The sequence below is a fragment of the Adelges cooleyi genome, unplaced genomic scaffold (assembly GCF_023614345.1).
Source record: "Adelges cooleyi isolate 19-005CV unplaced genomic scaffold, UGA_ACOO_1.1 ACOO_flye_CR_arks_rails_tigmint_CR_PRNA_574, whole genome shotgun sequence".
NCBI classification, from domain to species: Eukaryota; Metazoa; Arthropoda; class Insecta; order Hemiptera; family Adelgidae; genus Adelges; species Adelges cooleyi.
Window position 1 is genome coordinate 15,099,419 of NW_026096268.1, and position 16,355 is coordinate 15,115,773.

General features: G+C 34.1%; 1 protein-coding gene across 3 annotated transcripts in view; it reads left to right on the plus strand.

Annotated features, from left to right (window-relative positions):
• Positions 1-16,355, plus strand: part of LOC126842641 (cAMP-specific 3',5'-cyclic phosphodiesterase) — a 255,397-nt gene that overhangs the window by 89,254 nt on the left and 149,788 nt on the right. The window contains exon 1 of one of the 3 annotated variants that reach the window (XM_050579688.1): positions 10,939-11,195. The exons of the other annotated variants lie outside the window; for them this stretch is intronic. Within the exon in view, the coding sequence (XP_050435645.1) occupies positions 10,999-11,195 (197 nt within the window). The 5' untranslated portion in view covers positions 10,939-10,998. Of the gene's footprint in view, positions 1-10,938; positions 11,196-16,355 lie in introns of those variants that run through there. 3 annotated transcript variants of the gene reach the window in all.

The window sequence follows — 16,355 nt, forward strand, 5'->3', positions numbered from 1 at the left end:
CTTGTAGAAACGTTTGGATGCGCTCTGGCATGTTCGAAGGGACCCAAAAGTAGTTTATCACCAGTAAAAATAAAAAAATAAATCCCATCGATAAGCTTGCATGAAAAATAAACACCATTGTTTATCTTACAAACGTTTGTTTTTTTTAATGTGAGAATGGACTTGCCCAATTTTGGTAAAAATATAAAATTAAACATTAAAATATGTAATTTTCGGGGTCATAACCTGTAAAAGGTACCTACTTAAAAAAATTTGGTTTTAATACTTGTTTTTTTTTTTTACAATTTTTACCATTAAATAGTAACTAATGCCGTTTGCGCACCGTGTAAGTTATATTACTATTTGGAAAATGCGTTGTTCTTGTGCAAACTGTGTACAACAATATATTAAAACAAACGTGTAATTGGTTTGGGTAAAAAAATAAATGACAATGATAAATGCGCGAACCGTTGCCTTTTTTTTAAACATATTGTACGATAATATAATATATATATATATATATATATATATTGTGTTTTTTTTGTGCGTAATGTGTATGTGCATTTGTAATAAAAATAATAATTGTGAGTAATTCAATCAAGTGTTAAAAACGGTGGTAAGGCGACCAGATGCGTTCTCGGGGAATGTTGAAAAATGTCATATATATATAATATATATTATACATATTTGTCAAAGTTCTCAAATCTTGATAAAAGAAAGAAAAAGTTCTTTAAAAGAAACACAGGTAGGTATCGGGATACGAATCGGTTTGATGTAGAAAATGGCAAAAACAAAACCAACATTTTGTTTCAGACAATATTTTTCAAAATACATTAGTTTTAACGGATTCGTAGACGAAAATCTTGTTAGTAATTGTTAAAACTACTTGAATACGATAAAGACGTTAAATAGAAATGTATTAAAGCAAGTATATGAGTCTAAAACTGGTTCTTTAGCGATTGATAACAATATTGTTAACTGATAAGGGCCATGCGACCGGAAACATCTACTCTAGGACCTGTTATGCATTAATAAACAAATCAAGATCAAGAGTTTAGTAAATACACTTACTTATTATTTGTTGTTTTTTTTTTTTATAACCATTTTAGTATCACGTAGACCTTTCTTAAGATTTCTTTTACATAAATTATTTTAAGCTCAAAACCCGAGTTGGGCATAATTCTCACATATTTTATTTTTTATTGATTTAAGGCTTCGACAACTAGATTATTAGTGATCACATTATATTATTGACTCTTTTTTTATCTACTTGAAGTAGATAAATAAAGAATTATCTTTTATTTAAGCAATAATTTATTATTATTTGACGGATTTATTCTACAACTGAGATTTGCTATTCGTTCAAAGCTATTTAATATTTACAGATAATTATTTTTATATTACATTATATTTTATTTTGTTTAAAGGATTATATTGTACCTATTTTTGTATAGATAAAATATCTAAAGATATTTAGGGTAATTATTGTTTTATTTAATTACAAAAATATCTTATTTCTCGACACAGCTTCAAAAGGCTGATTTATATTTTTCGAACACGCGTTATAAGCATTTTTGTGTTAATAGTTTGTCTAAAAAAAAATTGATTAACTATCTAATGACACTTTTAGTCCCCATTGAAAAAAATGTGAGCTTTCTATAAAAACATGACGTTTTTAAATCCGTTCAGAAGACAATTGCTTTTATGAAAGTAATTCTTTATTAAATAACCCGTTAGTATTTTTCCGTCTAATAAGTTATCATTTTTGAAGTTTAAGGTGTTGGTTAAATGTCGCCTATCGACCGCAGCGGACTCTTAAAAGTTGGGATAAGAAAACGAAATACGGTAAAATAGATGTGAAAAATCAGAGAAATAGATGGGCTGTGCACAAGGGTAGTGAATAAATCACCGAAGGGGTTGCAGAGGAGAAGTGGAGAAGTTATTAATGGAGGCGATGTGATCTATAGATAGGTTAGAATGCGGACAGAGGATTTGAATGACCGACTTACCCTTAAGAAGGGGAGGAAAGGGAATTGCCAATGGTAATATTATTCGCCATAACCTTGTGTGGCGATGCCGTGAAACGTATACAGGGTGGTCCATCTGATGTGAGACGCTCATTTTAGTTTGTAATTATTTTCATCAATCTGTTCGTTTGCCATGTGACTTTGTAAGGATTTGAATTTAAGATCAAAGTATTCGTTGGCAGAATATTTGGTTTACAGAATTGAATAGGTACCTCTATTTTGGGAGTAAATATGAGTGATATAAATTTCAAAAAATAAAGGTTTTATATTAGACCAAAAGAAGTAATAATTCTAAGAAATAGTAACTTAGTAAACTCAGTTAGAGTATCCACATTTCATGCAGATACACCAAAACATGGATATGTCCTGATATCTGCATGAAGTGTGTATACTCTTAACTAATTAGAATTTCTTATATCCTGCGACTTGATGTGTCTGCATGAAGTGTGGGTACTCTTAACTTTATTTTCAGAATAACCCTCCATGATCTAATCTACTATCTCAAATCTTATATATATATATATATATTTATATACTAAATGACTTAATGATAATGACGTCAGCACCGTGACGAACTCATTTTCAGAATGACCAGCCATAAGATGTATGTATCCACGTTAAAAATCAGAACTTTCAATACCAGCTGTATAGTGTTATGTATAGGCAAACGGTACGTGCGTGAACGGCCAAACTTTGGAGGCTTTCTTCGGACGAGTTGTGCGCGTACCTATTCATCATAATATAGCATTAGCAAGTGAATAACATAATAATTGTTTGACTTGACGCCGATAATAATAGCTATGATGATAATAATAATAATAATATAATACGGCTTGTTAGGTGTAAGTAAAGGCGTGAACTCGGCCATTGTGTGTACTTGTGGCTTAGCGGTATAGCGTGTGTACGTTATAATATCGTCGCCCATAAATTTTCCACGCTAGTTACTCCGGTCGCACAATTATACACACTTAAACGGTCGTGTATTGTTCAAATGTAATGTGTACACATTCGACGGGAACGTGATATTGTAGAGAGAGGAAAAATATAATGTAATGTGTATTCTCATTGCCCATTACCCCCTCCCCATCCCCTATACTCACACACACAGTCTTCGAGTCAAAATATTGTACGGTATTATATTTTTTGAGACATAAATCGAAAATCGAGTGCGCCACGTTGCGGTTGATTTCAGGATTAAAAACATAAACTTTAAACCAGCTCAAAGCGAGTATACGGGCGTTTACGGTAGATTAAGTTTGGTTATTTTGGTTTTGGCTCATATTCTATGTAGATATGCTTGTTCTGCGTGAAGTGCAGAAAACGGAGAGTCGTTTAAAGATAATTTGAAGGCAGAAGTGTACAATCGTATTGCGGGGCAAATGAGGGACGTTGGATTAACATCTTTAAAGGAACATAAGTTTTAACTTTCAAGAACAACCATCTTCTATCAGTTAAATAGTTGGTAAATAATATATGTAAATAACGCCAGGCTAGCTATTCGAGTGATATCAAAAATCCGTTTCCCACACAACCTAGTAAAGTTGTCGAAGAACTCTTTCTGTCTTTACAGAATTAAAAACCTCTATTTTGGGGGAAATATCAGTGATAAAAATTAAGGTCTTGTATTAGACCAAAAGAAGTTTATAAATATAAAACTCAACGAAATAGCAACCGTGTAAACTCAGTTGAGAGTATCCACATTTTATGCAGGTACATCAATACATGGATATGCCCTGATATCTGCATGGAGTGTGGATACTCTTAACTAATTAGAATTTCTTATATCCTTATATTATATCCTGCAACTTGATGTATCTACATGGAGTGTGGATACTCTAAACTTAATTTTCAGAATGACCCTCCATATCTATTATCTCTAATCTTATAAATACATATTTATATACTTGATGACATAATGATAATGACGTCAGCACTGTGACAAAAAACGTGACGAACACATTTTCAGAATAAACCCCAGCCATAAGACATATCCATATCAAACAAATAATGATAAAATATAGGTTAGGTATATTTCTGGTCGAGTTGAGGTTTTGGTCCGTTTCGGTTCAGGTCCTTAACCCAGATTGGACACTACTATTATTCAATGTTGGCTTTTTTTTCATTATTTTGGGGGGTTACGTTCGATATTAACCGTTCCAATGGCTTAATAAAAAATGTAAGTACGGTTTTAGCCAAAACGTACTCACTGTATAATCTGTACAATAAAGGGAAGGTTCTTGTGCTGTATCGAAATAGTTCATGTTATTTAAACCACTAGAAAGAGTGGAAAATGTGTCGAGACAAATGTAAAAGAAAATATTTTAAAATTCCCTCCTGTAAAATCGTTATTTTGTTCATCGCATATTGTGTAACATTTTTTTAATTAAGCCATCTGTTTATTCGCTATTATTAAAAAACATTTTATGTATAAAAGAATATGTACAGAACTTTTCGGTTAAATCTAATAAGAACAACGTTCGTAAAAAATAATACAATTTCTAATTAATCTTATTAACTATTTAGCTAAGTAACATAGCACGTTAAAGATATTTAAAAATTGTATATTTATATTTGAAATTAACGCAGACTATATACAGGGTGTATCATTTTCAGAACAACGGGTTGAGCTTTTTTTTGTTCGGTTAAACAGAACGTTGCAGTTTACTTTCATCAGTTGTTATTGGAAACATTTCCCGTTCGGTTAAACGGGTATTTTTTATTTTTATTTTTTTTGTGAAAAGATTATCTTACCCAACCGAATCCTTGGAAGTTATTTGCCTACAGTTTGAAACAAGGATTAGTCTTCTTTTTTTGTTTTGGTTGCCTCGTTGACCTAAAAAACACCCCACATGTACTTAACCGTACATGAAAAAAATTTGTTTTTCAGAGCCTATTCAGGGACTGTATTTGTCCAATTTTGATCAGGGACGATTTCGAATAACTATGTTTTATTTCGTGAACGACACTGGAATTTTTCCAACTAAAGACGTCCAAATGGGGGGGAGGGGGGGTTAAGGGTGTATCCAAAGGGGTTTTATGTTTTGAAGGGTTTCTACAAGAGTAATCGAGCCTTAAGAGCACCATTGTGTTTTACCGTTTGACTTCAGAACGGATAATAAAACGTTTTACGGGTACCTACACTATATATTATGGATTGACGTGATACATTTTTAACAATAAAACAAAAACCGATAAAATCAAATGGAACTCGAATGACGACAACAAAAGCCGTTTAGCAATTTAATCTCACTTTGCGTTTGATTCCTCCAAGTCATTAGTATTTTACATTTAAACGTTTCTAAAATTATTCTGCAATTGATTTCGCTGCATGAAAACCTCTTAAATTTGTTTTACTTAATTGTCCAAATAAGGCTAAGCTCTCTCTCGTTCCTTATTATTATGCAAACGAACCTTTATGCTGTTATGTATACTGCTGGCCATACCTGTTTGATATTTACAAGCATCGTGTAAAAAAATGTGATCATAAGTAATAAAAAATCAAATTACACGTGGTTTGAAATGTATTTTCTACACTTGATTAAAATTGCCCAGCACTAATAGCCTTGCAGAATTGTACGCTGTGCTTTGCTTTGTTGAATCGGTATACAATTAGACAACAGAAAAATGTCAAGCTATTCAATATCAGACTATACATTTTGGGTTAAATAAAACTATATATTTGTTTTTTTTTTTTTTATAATAGCTTTAAGCAACTTGCAATTTTGTGGAAATAAAACCAAATGGTTTTGGAAAGCGGTACAGTGCAATGTAAAAGTTTTGTTTAGAAACAATTTCAATGTCGTTTGATTACATACCGAAAAATAAGAACCAACGCGGCCGAATTACATTTATTTATTTATATGATTTGTTATGACGTCATAATAATAATAATAGCAGTATAGACTCGCACAAAAATGTAGATACACTATAAATATCTAAGAATTTTATGTCTTCAGCAATAACATTATTATCGTCCGGTTCGGTGCCGACCAACGCCACGATAATATATAAGAAATAGCAAAACTCGTTTTCGGTTAAGATCTTATTCTCCTTGTGCGGCTTAAAGTTTTTATTTTTATACACGGTGGTCACATTTTCACAGAGAACATTCTCTAGGGGGTCTGCCGAGGCCCTAACGTCGTTATTAGTTTACCAAAAAAAAAAAAAAATACTTTTGCAGTTTTCCGGGTCACTCCTCGCACTTTGGGGGGGGGGGGCTGTCGCGCTAAATCTCTAATATTATATATAAAATCGGTATTAGCGGTGGTTTTTAGGTGGCTGGAGTAGGGGAAGGAGAAAGGATTCAGAACGGAATCCGACCCCCATTAAGTGTGTGCGACACCGCGTTAAAGACACCCATAAGTCCAGCTGAACGCGCGCTGTATACAAATAACGGCCAACGAGGGATGTGCGTTTAGTTTGAAATTCATCTCGGCAAACTGCTGTGAACCGTTAAACTCAGGCCGGGACGTTTCCCCGCGGGATTGCCACGGTAAAATGCATTTGTTCTCAAAAATAAAAATATCCAACATTTCCCCTCTCAATTCCCCCAATGCTAATCCGTCTTGCTCTCCTACATCTCCTAGACGATGATGATGACGATGACGGTGATGACTTTTAGTTGGACACGGTTTCACATCCATTTTTCATACATCATAATATTACGTATTTCGAGCTCTTTCAATCGCGTCGTAACCGCCTCTTTTTTTGTGTCTTGTTTTTTTTCCAACGGTACAGTTTCATTTTTTTATTACAAGAATACCGGTACTATATATATTTTGGTCGTCGGTTTACACTGTAAACTGTTATGGCCTAACTGACAAAGTAGGGACGGCAAATATTTTAATCGAAAACAAACAAATAAGACAATTAATATAATATTTTGTCGGCCTGAAATTGTTAAACGCTTATCCCCCGCAATTCAATTATAAGAGATAATTAAAATTTTCGCTTCGAAAAAAATTCTAAAGGTGTAAAATATGGTGAAAGTATTAAATCGCTCGCACGGCAAAATATTTGAACAACCGACGAAACTAATTCAATTTAATAATTTTCCAATTACCCACTATGATTTTTGTAGGTCGGGTTTGTTTGACGAAGAACTTCAATCAAACTTTTCGTTTTCTTAAACTTTGTATTTATTGTGCGACTTACCAACAGGTACTTAATAGTTTGGGAGTTTAGTTAATTTAAAAAAAACAGTTCGGCGTTGTTGTGTTCAACAAGAAATAGAAATAAAATTAAAAAATAAAAGACTGTAAGTCTGAGATATGTGTGTTAGTACTTAGTACTAATAAGGCAGCCCGTCCATTGGGCAGTTCTGTTGGAATTTTTTTATTTTAATAAAACTGTTTCTTTCTAAAAATAATAAGGTTTGTACAAACTTGATGTCGTCCTGTCTGTTGTTTTCTTGAAATTGCTTTTAACCGACTACTGAACGTCATCAGAGGTTAAGCCATTGATTTTGACGTGACCGCATGAAGTGTCATGACGGATTTTGAAAGATTTTGTTAATAAAAAAGTGCACCTACCCGTATAGTAATAGTATGGTCTCGGTTTGAGCGTGACTTATGTCGGGAGAATTCGGCTCCCACACGATTTTGGCTTTGCCCGGTTTCTATTTTAGGCATGAGCGAAAAAAAAAAACCGACCCTGCCTACGACAAGAGCATGATAAACAGCTAGAGTTTGCATAGTTCAACCTTATTTATGGTGTTATATTTTTTTTTCCTTCAAAAAATTGATTTATATTCTATATAATAATATTACTATGTACGCTGTTCCGAGATGGCTACGTCTGCTGCATAATATTATCTTGAACGACCCGGGCAAGTCTGACTAATAAATTGCACAAGTACTATGATAATTAGCCGTTAGTGTCGGCCAGCAGTGTATATCATTATGGTTTGTGCTTGAAATAGAGCAAACAAACATTTTCCGGTATAGAAGATCCTATTCATGTACTTTGATCAAAAAAATAAAACTGAATCAAACAAAAAACCACTACAGCAAGCCCACTGGAATTATTACAAAGCCATTGTAACGCCAATTGTGTACTCGAAATTGTATTTTTACTATTAGGGTTGATCATATTGCACCGTAACCAAACAATAATCTAGTGAACAATTTTTTTTTAGAAACCTGTTGACTGTTGTTTCGATCACACACAGGAACTTAGAACTACGGTCAAAGTGGAAATTTCCCTTTAGGATTATGAGGATTATGGACGGTCAATCTGAAAATAAAGCCAAGAGTATCCACACTTCATGCAGATACATCAAGTTGCAGGATATATAAGGATATAAGGATGTATAAGGATATATATAGATATATAACGATATAAATAAGGATAGACAAATTAATTTCTTAGGTAGGCACTTACTTACTGGCGAACCACGGAAATTGATGTACATGAAATGTTGCCAGTAAATATGATTAAGGCCAGATATTAATAAAACTACTAAAAAACGTGTGGCCAGAACATATTATAAAGACTATACTATCATCTTATATCGCAAGGAGATTGTTAAAAGCACACCTAATAAAGCGAAATAATGAATAAATATACTTACCTGGGGGAGAGCAAGGTTTTTGATATTATTATTTTGGTTTACTAACATATATTGTTGTCTGTCCAAATAATATTTCATAGCCTTTTTTGAGCGTTTTTCTCAAATTAAAGGGGAAAGGGGTGCATTTTTTTTTACATTTTCGGTCCAATCAAGAAGTCAATACACAATGTATTCGGATTTCTTTAACTATTGGAGTAATCTATATTTTCGTTGCTTTTGCTCGACGTTCACAATATGGCCAATCGCAGACACGGCGCATAGTGTAGGACGGGCAATTTTATTTCTTAATACGTCAATGGGCGTGACATCTTCAACTTATTAAGTTAATAGGTTTCGGTCGGTGATGTTTAATGGCGAGGATTTAGATCGCTTGGCACGTTCGTGCCGGTCAAATTGCCTGTCGATTATCTTTTCGGTGCACTTAAATTTAGCACTTAATCTTAATCCCGTCTGCCGTCTAAGAAAGTGCGAGAGAGAGAGAGAGAGAAAGACATTGAATTATTTGAAAAGTTAGCACGATCACACGGAATCGTTTGGTCGTTCACACTACTTTGTGAACTATTATAGCTCTTCAAGAAATTTATCTAGAACCGAGTCTGGTGTAATAAAAAAATGTATTTTTCAAAGGTACTCGTTTCTGATATTAGTTATTTTTATTCATCCATTCGAGTTTAATATGGAAATTTTATTTTCATAAATATTTAGTAATTATTATATTATATATTGTTAGCTTTTGTCCCTTGCTGCCTTAATGGACGAAAACTTTCTGCCGCCTTTGTTATGGCACTAAATATCTGTATAAAATTCAAAAGTGTATTATCAAACTGGTTTGTAATTGAAGAATACCCAAAAAATATTAACACAGTTGTTGCCCTGTACAGGAGCCCAAAGACCTCCACGTCTCCACTATCCTTATTGTGATGGATTTTTTATGTAGAGTTTAGAGAACACAACTCATACATTATATTTTCACCAAAGAGCCATACAACAAGTATTTTAAAATATCTTACTCTATAAAAAAAATATGCATAGATTTTTCTAATGGGTTGGCAAGAAAGGGGTAGTTTAAGTCAATTCGAACATGTCAGTAACACGTATGTTGTTGTTGTTAATTGAAATTTTGTAAAACCAATTTATCTTGACAATTACATAAATATGTAAGCAACGCCAAACTATTCGAGTGATATTAAAAATCCGTTTACCACACAACCTAGTGAAGTTGTCGAAGAACTCTTTCTGTCTTTACAGAATTAAAAACCTCTATTTTGGTGGTAAATATGAGTGATACCAATTTCAAAAAAAATTAAGATCTTATATTAGACCAAAAGAAGCTGTTTATAAATATAAAACACTAAGAAATAGTAACTGAGTAAACTCAGTTAAGAGTATCCACATTTCATGAAGATACATCAATACATGGATATGTCCTGATATCTGCATGCAGTGTGGACACTCTTAACTAATTAGAATTTCTTATATCCTGCGACTTGATGTGTCTGCATGAAGTGTGGGGATACTCTTAACTTTATTTTCAGAATGACCCTCCATAATCTCAGTTTGGCTTTTTGGTCTAAAACGTAAACAAAAACAGACCGCATGCAACTCACTTAAATAAAATCTTCTGTTTTCCTAACTAATTATAGATAACACGTTGCCGTGCACGGCAGGACCGGTCCTGGTGGACTTCAGTCCAAGTCAGAATATATATTTTTTTAGTCGAAAGATTGAAACTTGTGATTTGCCGTTGCTATAAGGGCAATACGGTGTACGGTTTAGGCGGGGGAACCGTACAAGTTAAATTTGTAACGCGCCAGCGTGTCCCCGTCGTCGCGTCACATCATCTCGAGTGGTTTTTTTTTTTTTGCATTCTTCTGCGCTACCGGTGAAAGTGTGTATAAAAAAATCCATGTATAATAATAATCTTAATAATAATATTAATATTAAGCTGTCCGCACGTACCGCCGCCGTCGCCGCCTCGTTTTGCCGGCGCTCGCGGCCGGTCGTCGCCGTAGTGCCCCGCCGCGGTCGCCCACAATAATAATATCGCTCTACGGTACACACTCTACGGATGTGTGTGTGTGTGTATATATTTTTTTTAAGTATACATACATATATATATATATATATATATATATATATATATGTATATATCGGTAGTGTCATGGGTTTAAAAATATCAACGGCTGCCGCGTTTGGCTCGCCGACAGGGACACAGCACGGTCGGCAGTCCTCGTGGAAAACCGACGTCGTCGACATCGTCATCTGTTGCGCCGTTAAACGATTTTCGGTTTTTTTGTCCCTCTCCGAAAAAAAATTCCATAGTTTTTTTGAGTTCAACCCCCCCCACCCCCCCCTTCCCCTCTTTCATCCCCGAGTCGAGGGTCGGCGAGTCGGCTGTGCTATGTGAACCGTGTGTGCGGAATGGCCGAACCCGCCGCCAAGAAGAAGTCCGGTGCACCGGAAACAGCAGCGACCACCGCGGTTGCCGCCGCCGACAAACAAGTCAGGCTGAAGGCGACCGACGACGGACCCCAGAGTTACGCCAGGCCCAAGAAAAAGGATCACTTGGACCTGAGACGTCGACGCGGTTGGACGGTGGTCATTGGCCGGGAAATACGGTAAAAAAAAAAAAAAAAATGACCAAAAAATATACTCTCTTAGACAGAAAGAAACACATCCGGGGTGGACGGTTAAGCGCGCGAAATTCCAAAAACGAAAAAAAAGTAGGCAGAGTTAACGGAAAAACGAAAATCGAATATCAGTTGTAACCAAAAGGGTGTAAGCACAAAATAATAACCAGAAGAGATGCACTATTCGAGAATCGCACGGGATAGATTTTCTACACCTGTGGGAAAATCAGAGTGTATGAAGATAATTACAATTTAGGCGACACCGTTGATTTTCCTATACAAAGTTACAAAAGTTTATAAATATAAAACTCCAAGAAATAGTAACTGAGCACACTCAGTTAAGAGTATCCACATTTCATGCAAATACATCAATACAGGGATATGTCCTGATATCTGCATGAAGTGTGGATACTCTGAACTTTATTTTCAGAATGACCCTCCATAATCCGTATCTATTATCTCTAATCTTATATATATATACTTAATGACATAATGATAATGACGTGAGCACTGTGACGGACAAATTTTCAGAATGACCCCAGCCATAAGATATAATATCAACGTTAAAAATCGGACCGACCCAAGTGGTTGAAATTTTGTCTGTCTTTTTGGTCTAAAACGTCAGAAAAACAGACCGCATGCAATTCACTTAACAAAAATCTTTCTAACTAATTATAGGTAACACGTTACCAAATTTTTTTTATGTGTTTTTTGACCCCCTCGAGTGTCGACCTCGTTTGTGGTGTTTTCAGATTTTGTATTTTAAATTTTGTTGAACGCGTCATAATGGTTTTTTTTTTTATGATTAACGACGTCTCATTAGCGCACGACATATCGTGTATAAGGTGCCACGTGCGTGTATAATATTATCCAATAACGTTTTATTTTTTTACCATTAATGTGTGTGATCGGTACGAGGCAATTAAAACCGTACAGATTAGTCCTAAGCGCAATGCAAACAGATACAACGCATTTGGTGTAATGTGTGTTAACGTCTTTTGGCCACGACAAACTCGCCAAACAGCTGTTCGGTCTAAAAAACACTGCGCGGAAACAAACAAAACAATCAATTAGTATTTTCTTTTTTTTTGCTACTTCGGCGATGATAGTGTCTGTCGGTCGTCGTCTTGAGATTGTCGTGTAAAAATAGTCGTTGGTAAAAAAAAAAAAAAATGCCAATGAGCTGATGCGGTTAGGTTGAAAACAAAATATTACATTAAAATGCGTTGAAAAAAAATGGAGCCATTTCGGATGTTATTGCCGCTAATGAGAAGACAATTTCTAACGTTTTGACGACTCCTCATTCCTAGTCATTCCTCGTCGTTTGTTCATCTTTGTTCGATTTGAATAAGACATCAAATGTGTCTTGCAGCGGTGTTAATGTTTACCCGGCGGCACAGCGAAACATGTTATGTAAATTCTGTGTACACAACACTATATTGTCTATATTTATATTATAATGTGTATAATATTATTATAATTACCGGTCGACCCGGGCCCACAATATTAGAATATACAACGACGGTTGTTAAGTTTGTTTGCGAATTATTATAATTAGCGCTTCGGTACGGCAAAACCTGCGATGTACACTGCGATGGCCGTTGATAAGCTTCCACCGGGGACTTTTAGACCTTTCCCAAGAAACTTGGTCCCCCAGCAATAATAACCCCCTTTGATTTATCGCCGTCGCCGTTGCCTTTGTGTACAAACTTGTTCGGTAAAAAAAGGCAATTGAGAGGAGAGGAATTTCACCGAAGGTATGAATTGGGAATAAGTCATAAAAAAAAAAAAACCACCACAAGACTTAAAGCCAAACAAACGGGTCCAAACGATTTTTGTCTTTAATCGATTAAAAACGACCAAAACCGCAGTACCGTGTTTGGTGTAATGGCCAAAACGATATTTTGTTTATTTCACATTGGCCAAGGATTTTTTCATTTTTTTTTTTAAAAGTTCCAAAAAATACTCTTGCCCGTTTAAGCGCATCTATATATGCTGCGAAAACTCTTGTCGGATACCATTTTGAGTGTAAAAAAAAAATCAATGATTGTCGTGGCCCTCTTCTTAACAGCCTTTCAAGTTGAATACAAATAGTATATGTCACATGTTTTGAACGAGGACCTTAAAATGTGCCATTATGTTGTATCTGTTGGATAGTCTGCTGGCTTATTTTTTTAAAATAATTAAATTGTCGTTTGTCAACGATTTCGTTTGGTCGCATCAAGACAACACATCCGCTACAATGTCACAATTGTATTAAATCTTAATAAATATTCGGAAAATACATAAATAAATAGAGAACACGCATTTCTGTCGTAAATCAATTGGCGGTTTAGTATTTTGTCTTATCGTTTAAAAGTTTTCTGACTGAAAAAAAAAAAAATGATTTTTTTCTTGGCTTATGTCTAAGTGATCGTTGTCACGGCATCGTATATCATTTAAGAAGCGCGTGTTGTCAAACGCGAAACGGCTTAAGACTTTCACCATAGAGACCAACAGCTGATGTACTTTGTTTATCGAATAAACATTGTATTATTTTTTACATATTGTCCTATTTGTGCTATTAACTCATTTAGTACAAAAATATGAATAATGTATATAAGCTGTGTATAATTATTGCACGTTGATTGTTCTTCTGGAGCTCTATTTATACTTGTTATACTTGTATACTTGTAGTAAAGTACCTATATAGTAAAGTTTTGTCACCGGTAGAATGGTTGTTTAAAACTGATTTTCATAATATAGCCCATATTTTCGATAAATAATTTCCAAATCTGGTCAATATTTATATATATACCGTTAGAAAGCTATTGAAACTTTTCAACGTTTTTTTTAGTGCTTACAGATAATATTGTACATATTCATACCATTGCCAAACGTTCCAAGATAAGGAAAAGTTTTAGTCCATGCTATATAATATCTAGATATATTTTAGATATATGTTTTTCACTTTAAAAGGAAACCAATTAGTAATGATTAGTATAAGCTCAAATAAGCTGCGATATTGGACTACACATCTAAATAGTATTTCCCAATTTAGTGATTCCAGCAACCATTGTTTTGTGCACAGTAAACGCATACACACCTCTTTTTTTTAATTAAAAACACTAACATATTTATATTTTGTATTATATATTTAGATCATAAAGTAGATGATTAACTGTATGGAATTTATTTTATTTGATAACTACCCCTGTTACAATATTTTTTACAATTTTCAGCTGTTTCATAATAATAACAATACATTTGTGGCTTATACTTACCTTTTTTAGCATATAATTAACTTTGATATCATATTTTTTTTTAATTTCACGTTTAATTTAAATGGGATCGAAATTAGAGTGATTTTTTAATACAAAACGTATAGCATATTATATTTTGATAGGTTAGGTTAGATAAGATTTGTCACAACAAGTGTTATCATACGATTATTTGTACTTTGCAAAAACGTACTTACGGAGACGGTATAATATATGTATATTTTTATTAAACCAATAACAGTTAAGTCCTCAAGTCGCCCCCCCCCCCATCTTGTACTTAAAGGAGAGTTAACTTAATTATTTAATACTTCAATATCGTTTTACATGTCAATCGTCCACTCGAAACAGTATTAATAATTAATACCTACTAATAACATACCTACTAATTACTGATGTCCCAAACTGTCAATAAAGCATATATCTTGTATATCCAGGTGTATTAAACTTATATTAAAAAACAATAATAAAAATAAATAAATAACATTAACGATTTCGAACCGTTCTGTGGCCTATTCTTATGGTGTTTTTTTCTTTCTGACTAAAAAAATGTTAATGTGGTTATCTAAGTAATACACTAATATCGACTTTGAAAAAATATATGTTACGTTTAGCATCTAAAAAAAAAACGCTCTCTTTTTTTTGTTTTTGGCTTAACACCGAAGTCAACCTTGCCAAAAATGTGTTTAGATTTGTTACACATTTCTTTGTTATTTATTTATTTTTTTTTTTTCTATACAATTACCGAAACAGCTTGCGTGAAACTACTACTGGCGCTACAGAAGAGCAATATAGTTTTTAACGCTTCATAAATTATATTGTAAGATGTCCGTTTAGGACACGGTCGAGACTTTAGGGTTTAACAATATTAAAATTAATCATTCATCGTCTGGTCAACTTGTTGTATTAAAACTATTATTATCGAACGTCATCGTATTTTGTTATTTAGTCTTTTCACGACGGTCGCTCGGGTTTATGTTGGCAATTACTTACACTTACGGTTAGGGACTGTAAAGTTGGCCGGCGCCAGCAACCCCGGGGGAGAGAGTAAATCTAACCGTCTTCCACAAAGTCTTAACAATATTGCAAGACCGTGGTTGTGATTTATTTCTATTAAAGGTGTACAACGTGTATAGTAGAACCGACCTGGGCATTAATTTAATAACTAACTTTCCGTTCCAGTAACAATTTAGTACCGTTTTAGTTTTATTGGAATAAAGATCCAAGTGATATTTATTACAATAACGGTTTTTTTTTGCAGACAGCACAGCAAGGTCGGTACATAATACCCGTTTACTGTTGATTCACTCTCATCATGTTAGGTTAGCCACTTAGGAATTTACTACGTTCAAAGTGTAATTTGCCCTTTTTTTTTTTTTGAAGGGCTTTTTCTTGGTAAAAAAATATTTTTGGACATCTTAAGTAACTCGTTTATGTCACAGCCCCAGATCTAGATACGGTCAAATTTTCAGACCTCAGGTCTTATTAAAACTTGGCTTGGAAAAGAGAAATAAATTAAGAAATGGATAATTATGGAGAAATTGTGGAGTAATATGGAGGAATTATGGAGGAGGATTATGGAGGTGAATTAATAGAGATAGTGGATTAGAGATAATAAATTAGAGATACTAGATTGCAGGACATATTCATGTATTGTTGTATCTGCATGAAGTGTGGATACTTTTAACCTTTTTTTTTTTTTTTGAAGAATACAAATTTGGAAGTGGAAAATGTTTAAATTTGTGTTTTGTAGGGGGGGGGGGTGAACTTTTTGGCACAAAAAATTCAACTTTCAAGTATGATTTCTGATCCATACGAAGTTGGTACGCCAACACAACTTGTTTAGAAGATAATATCAGAAACACATCATTGTACAAAACAATATATATAT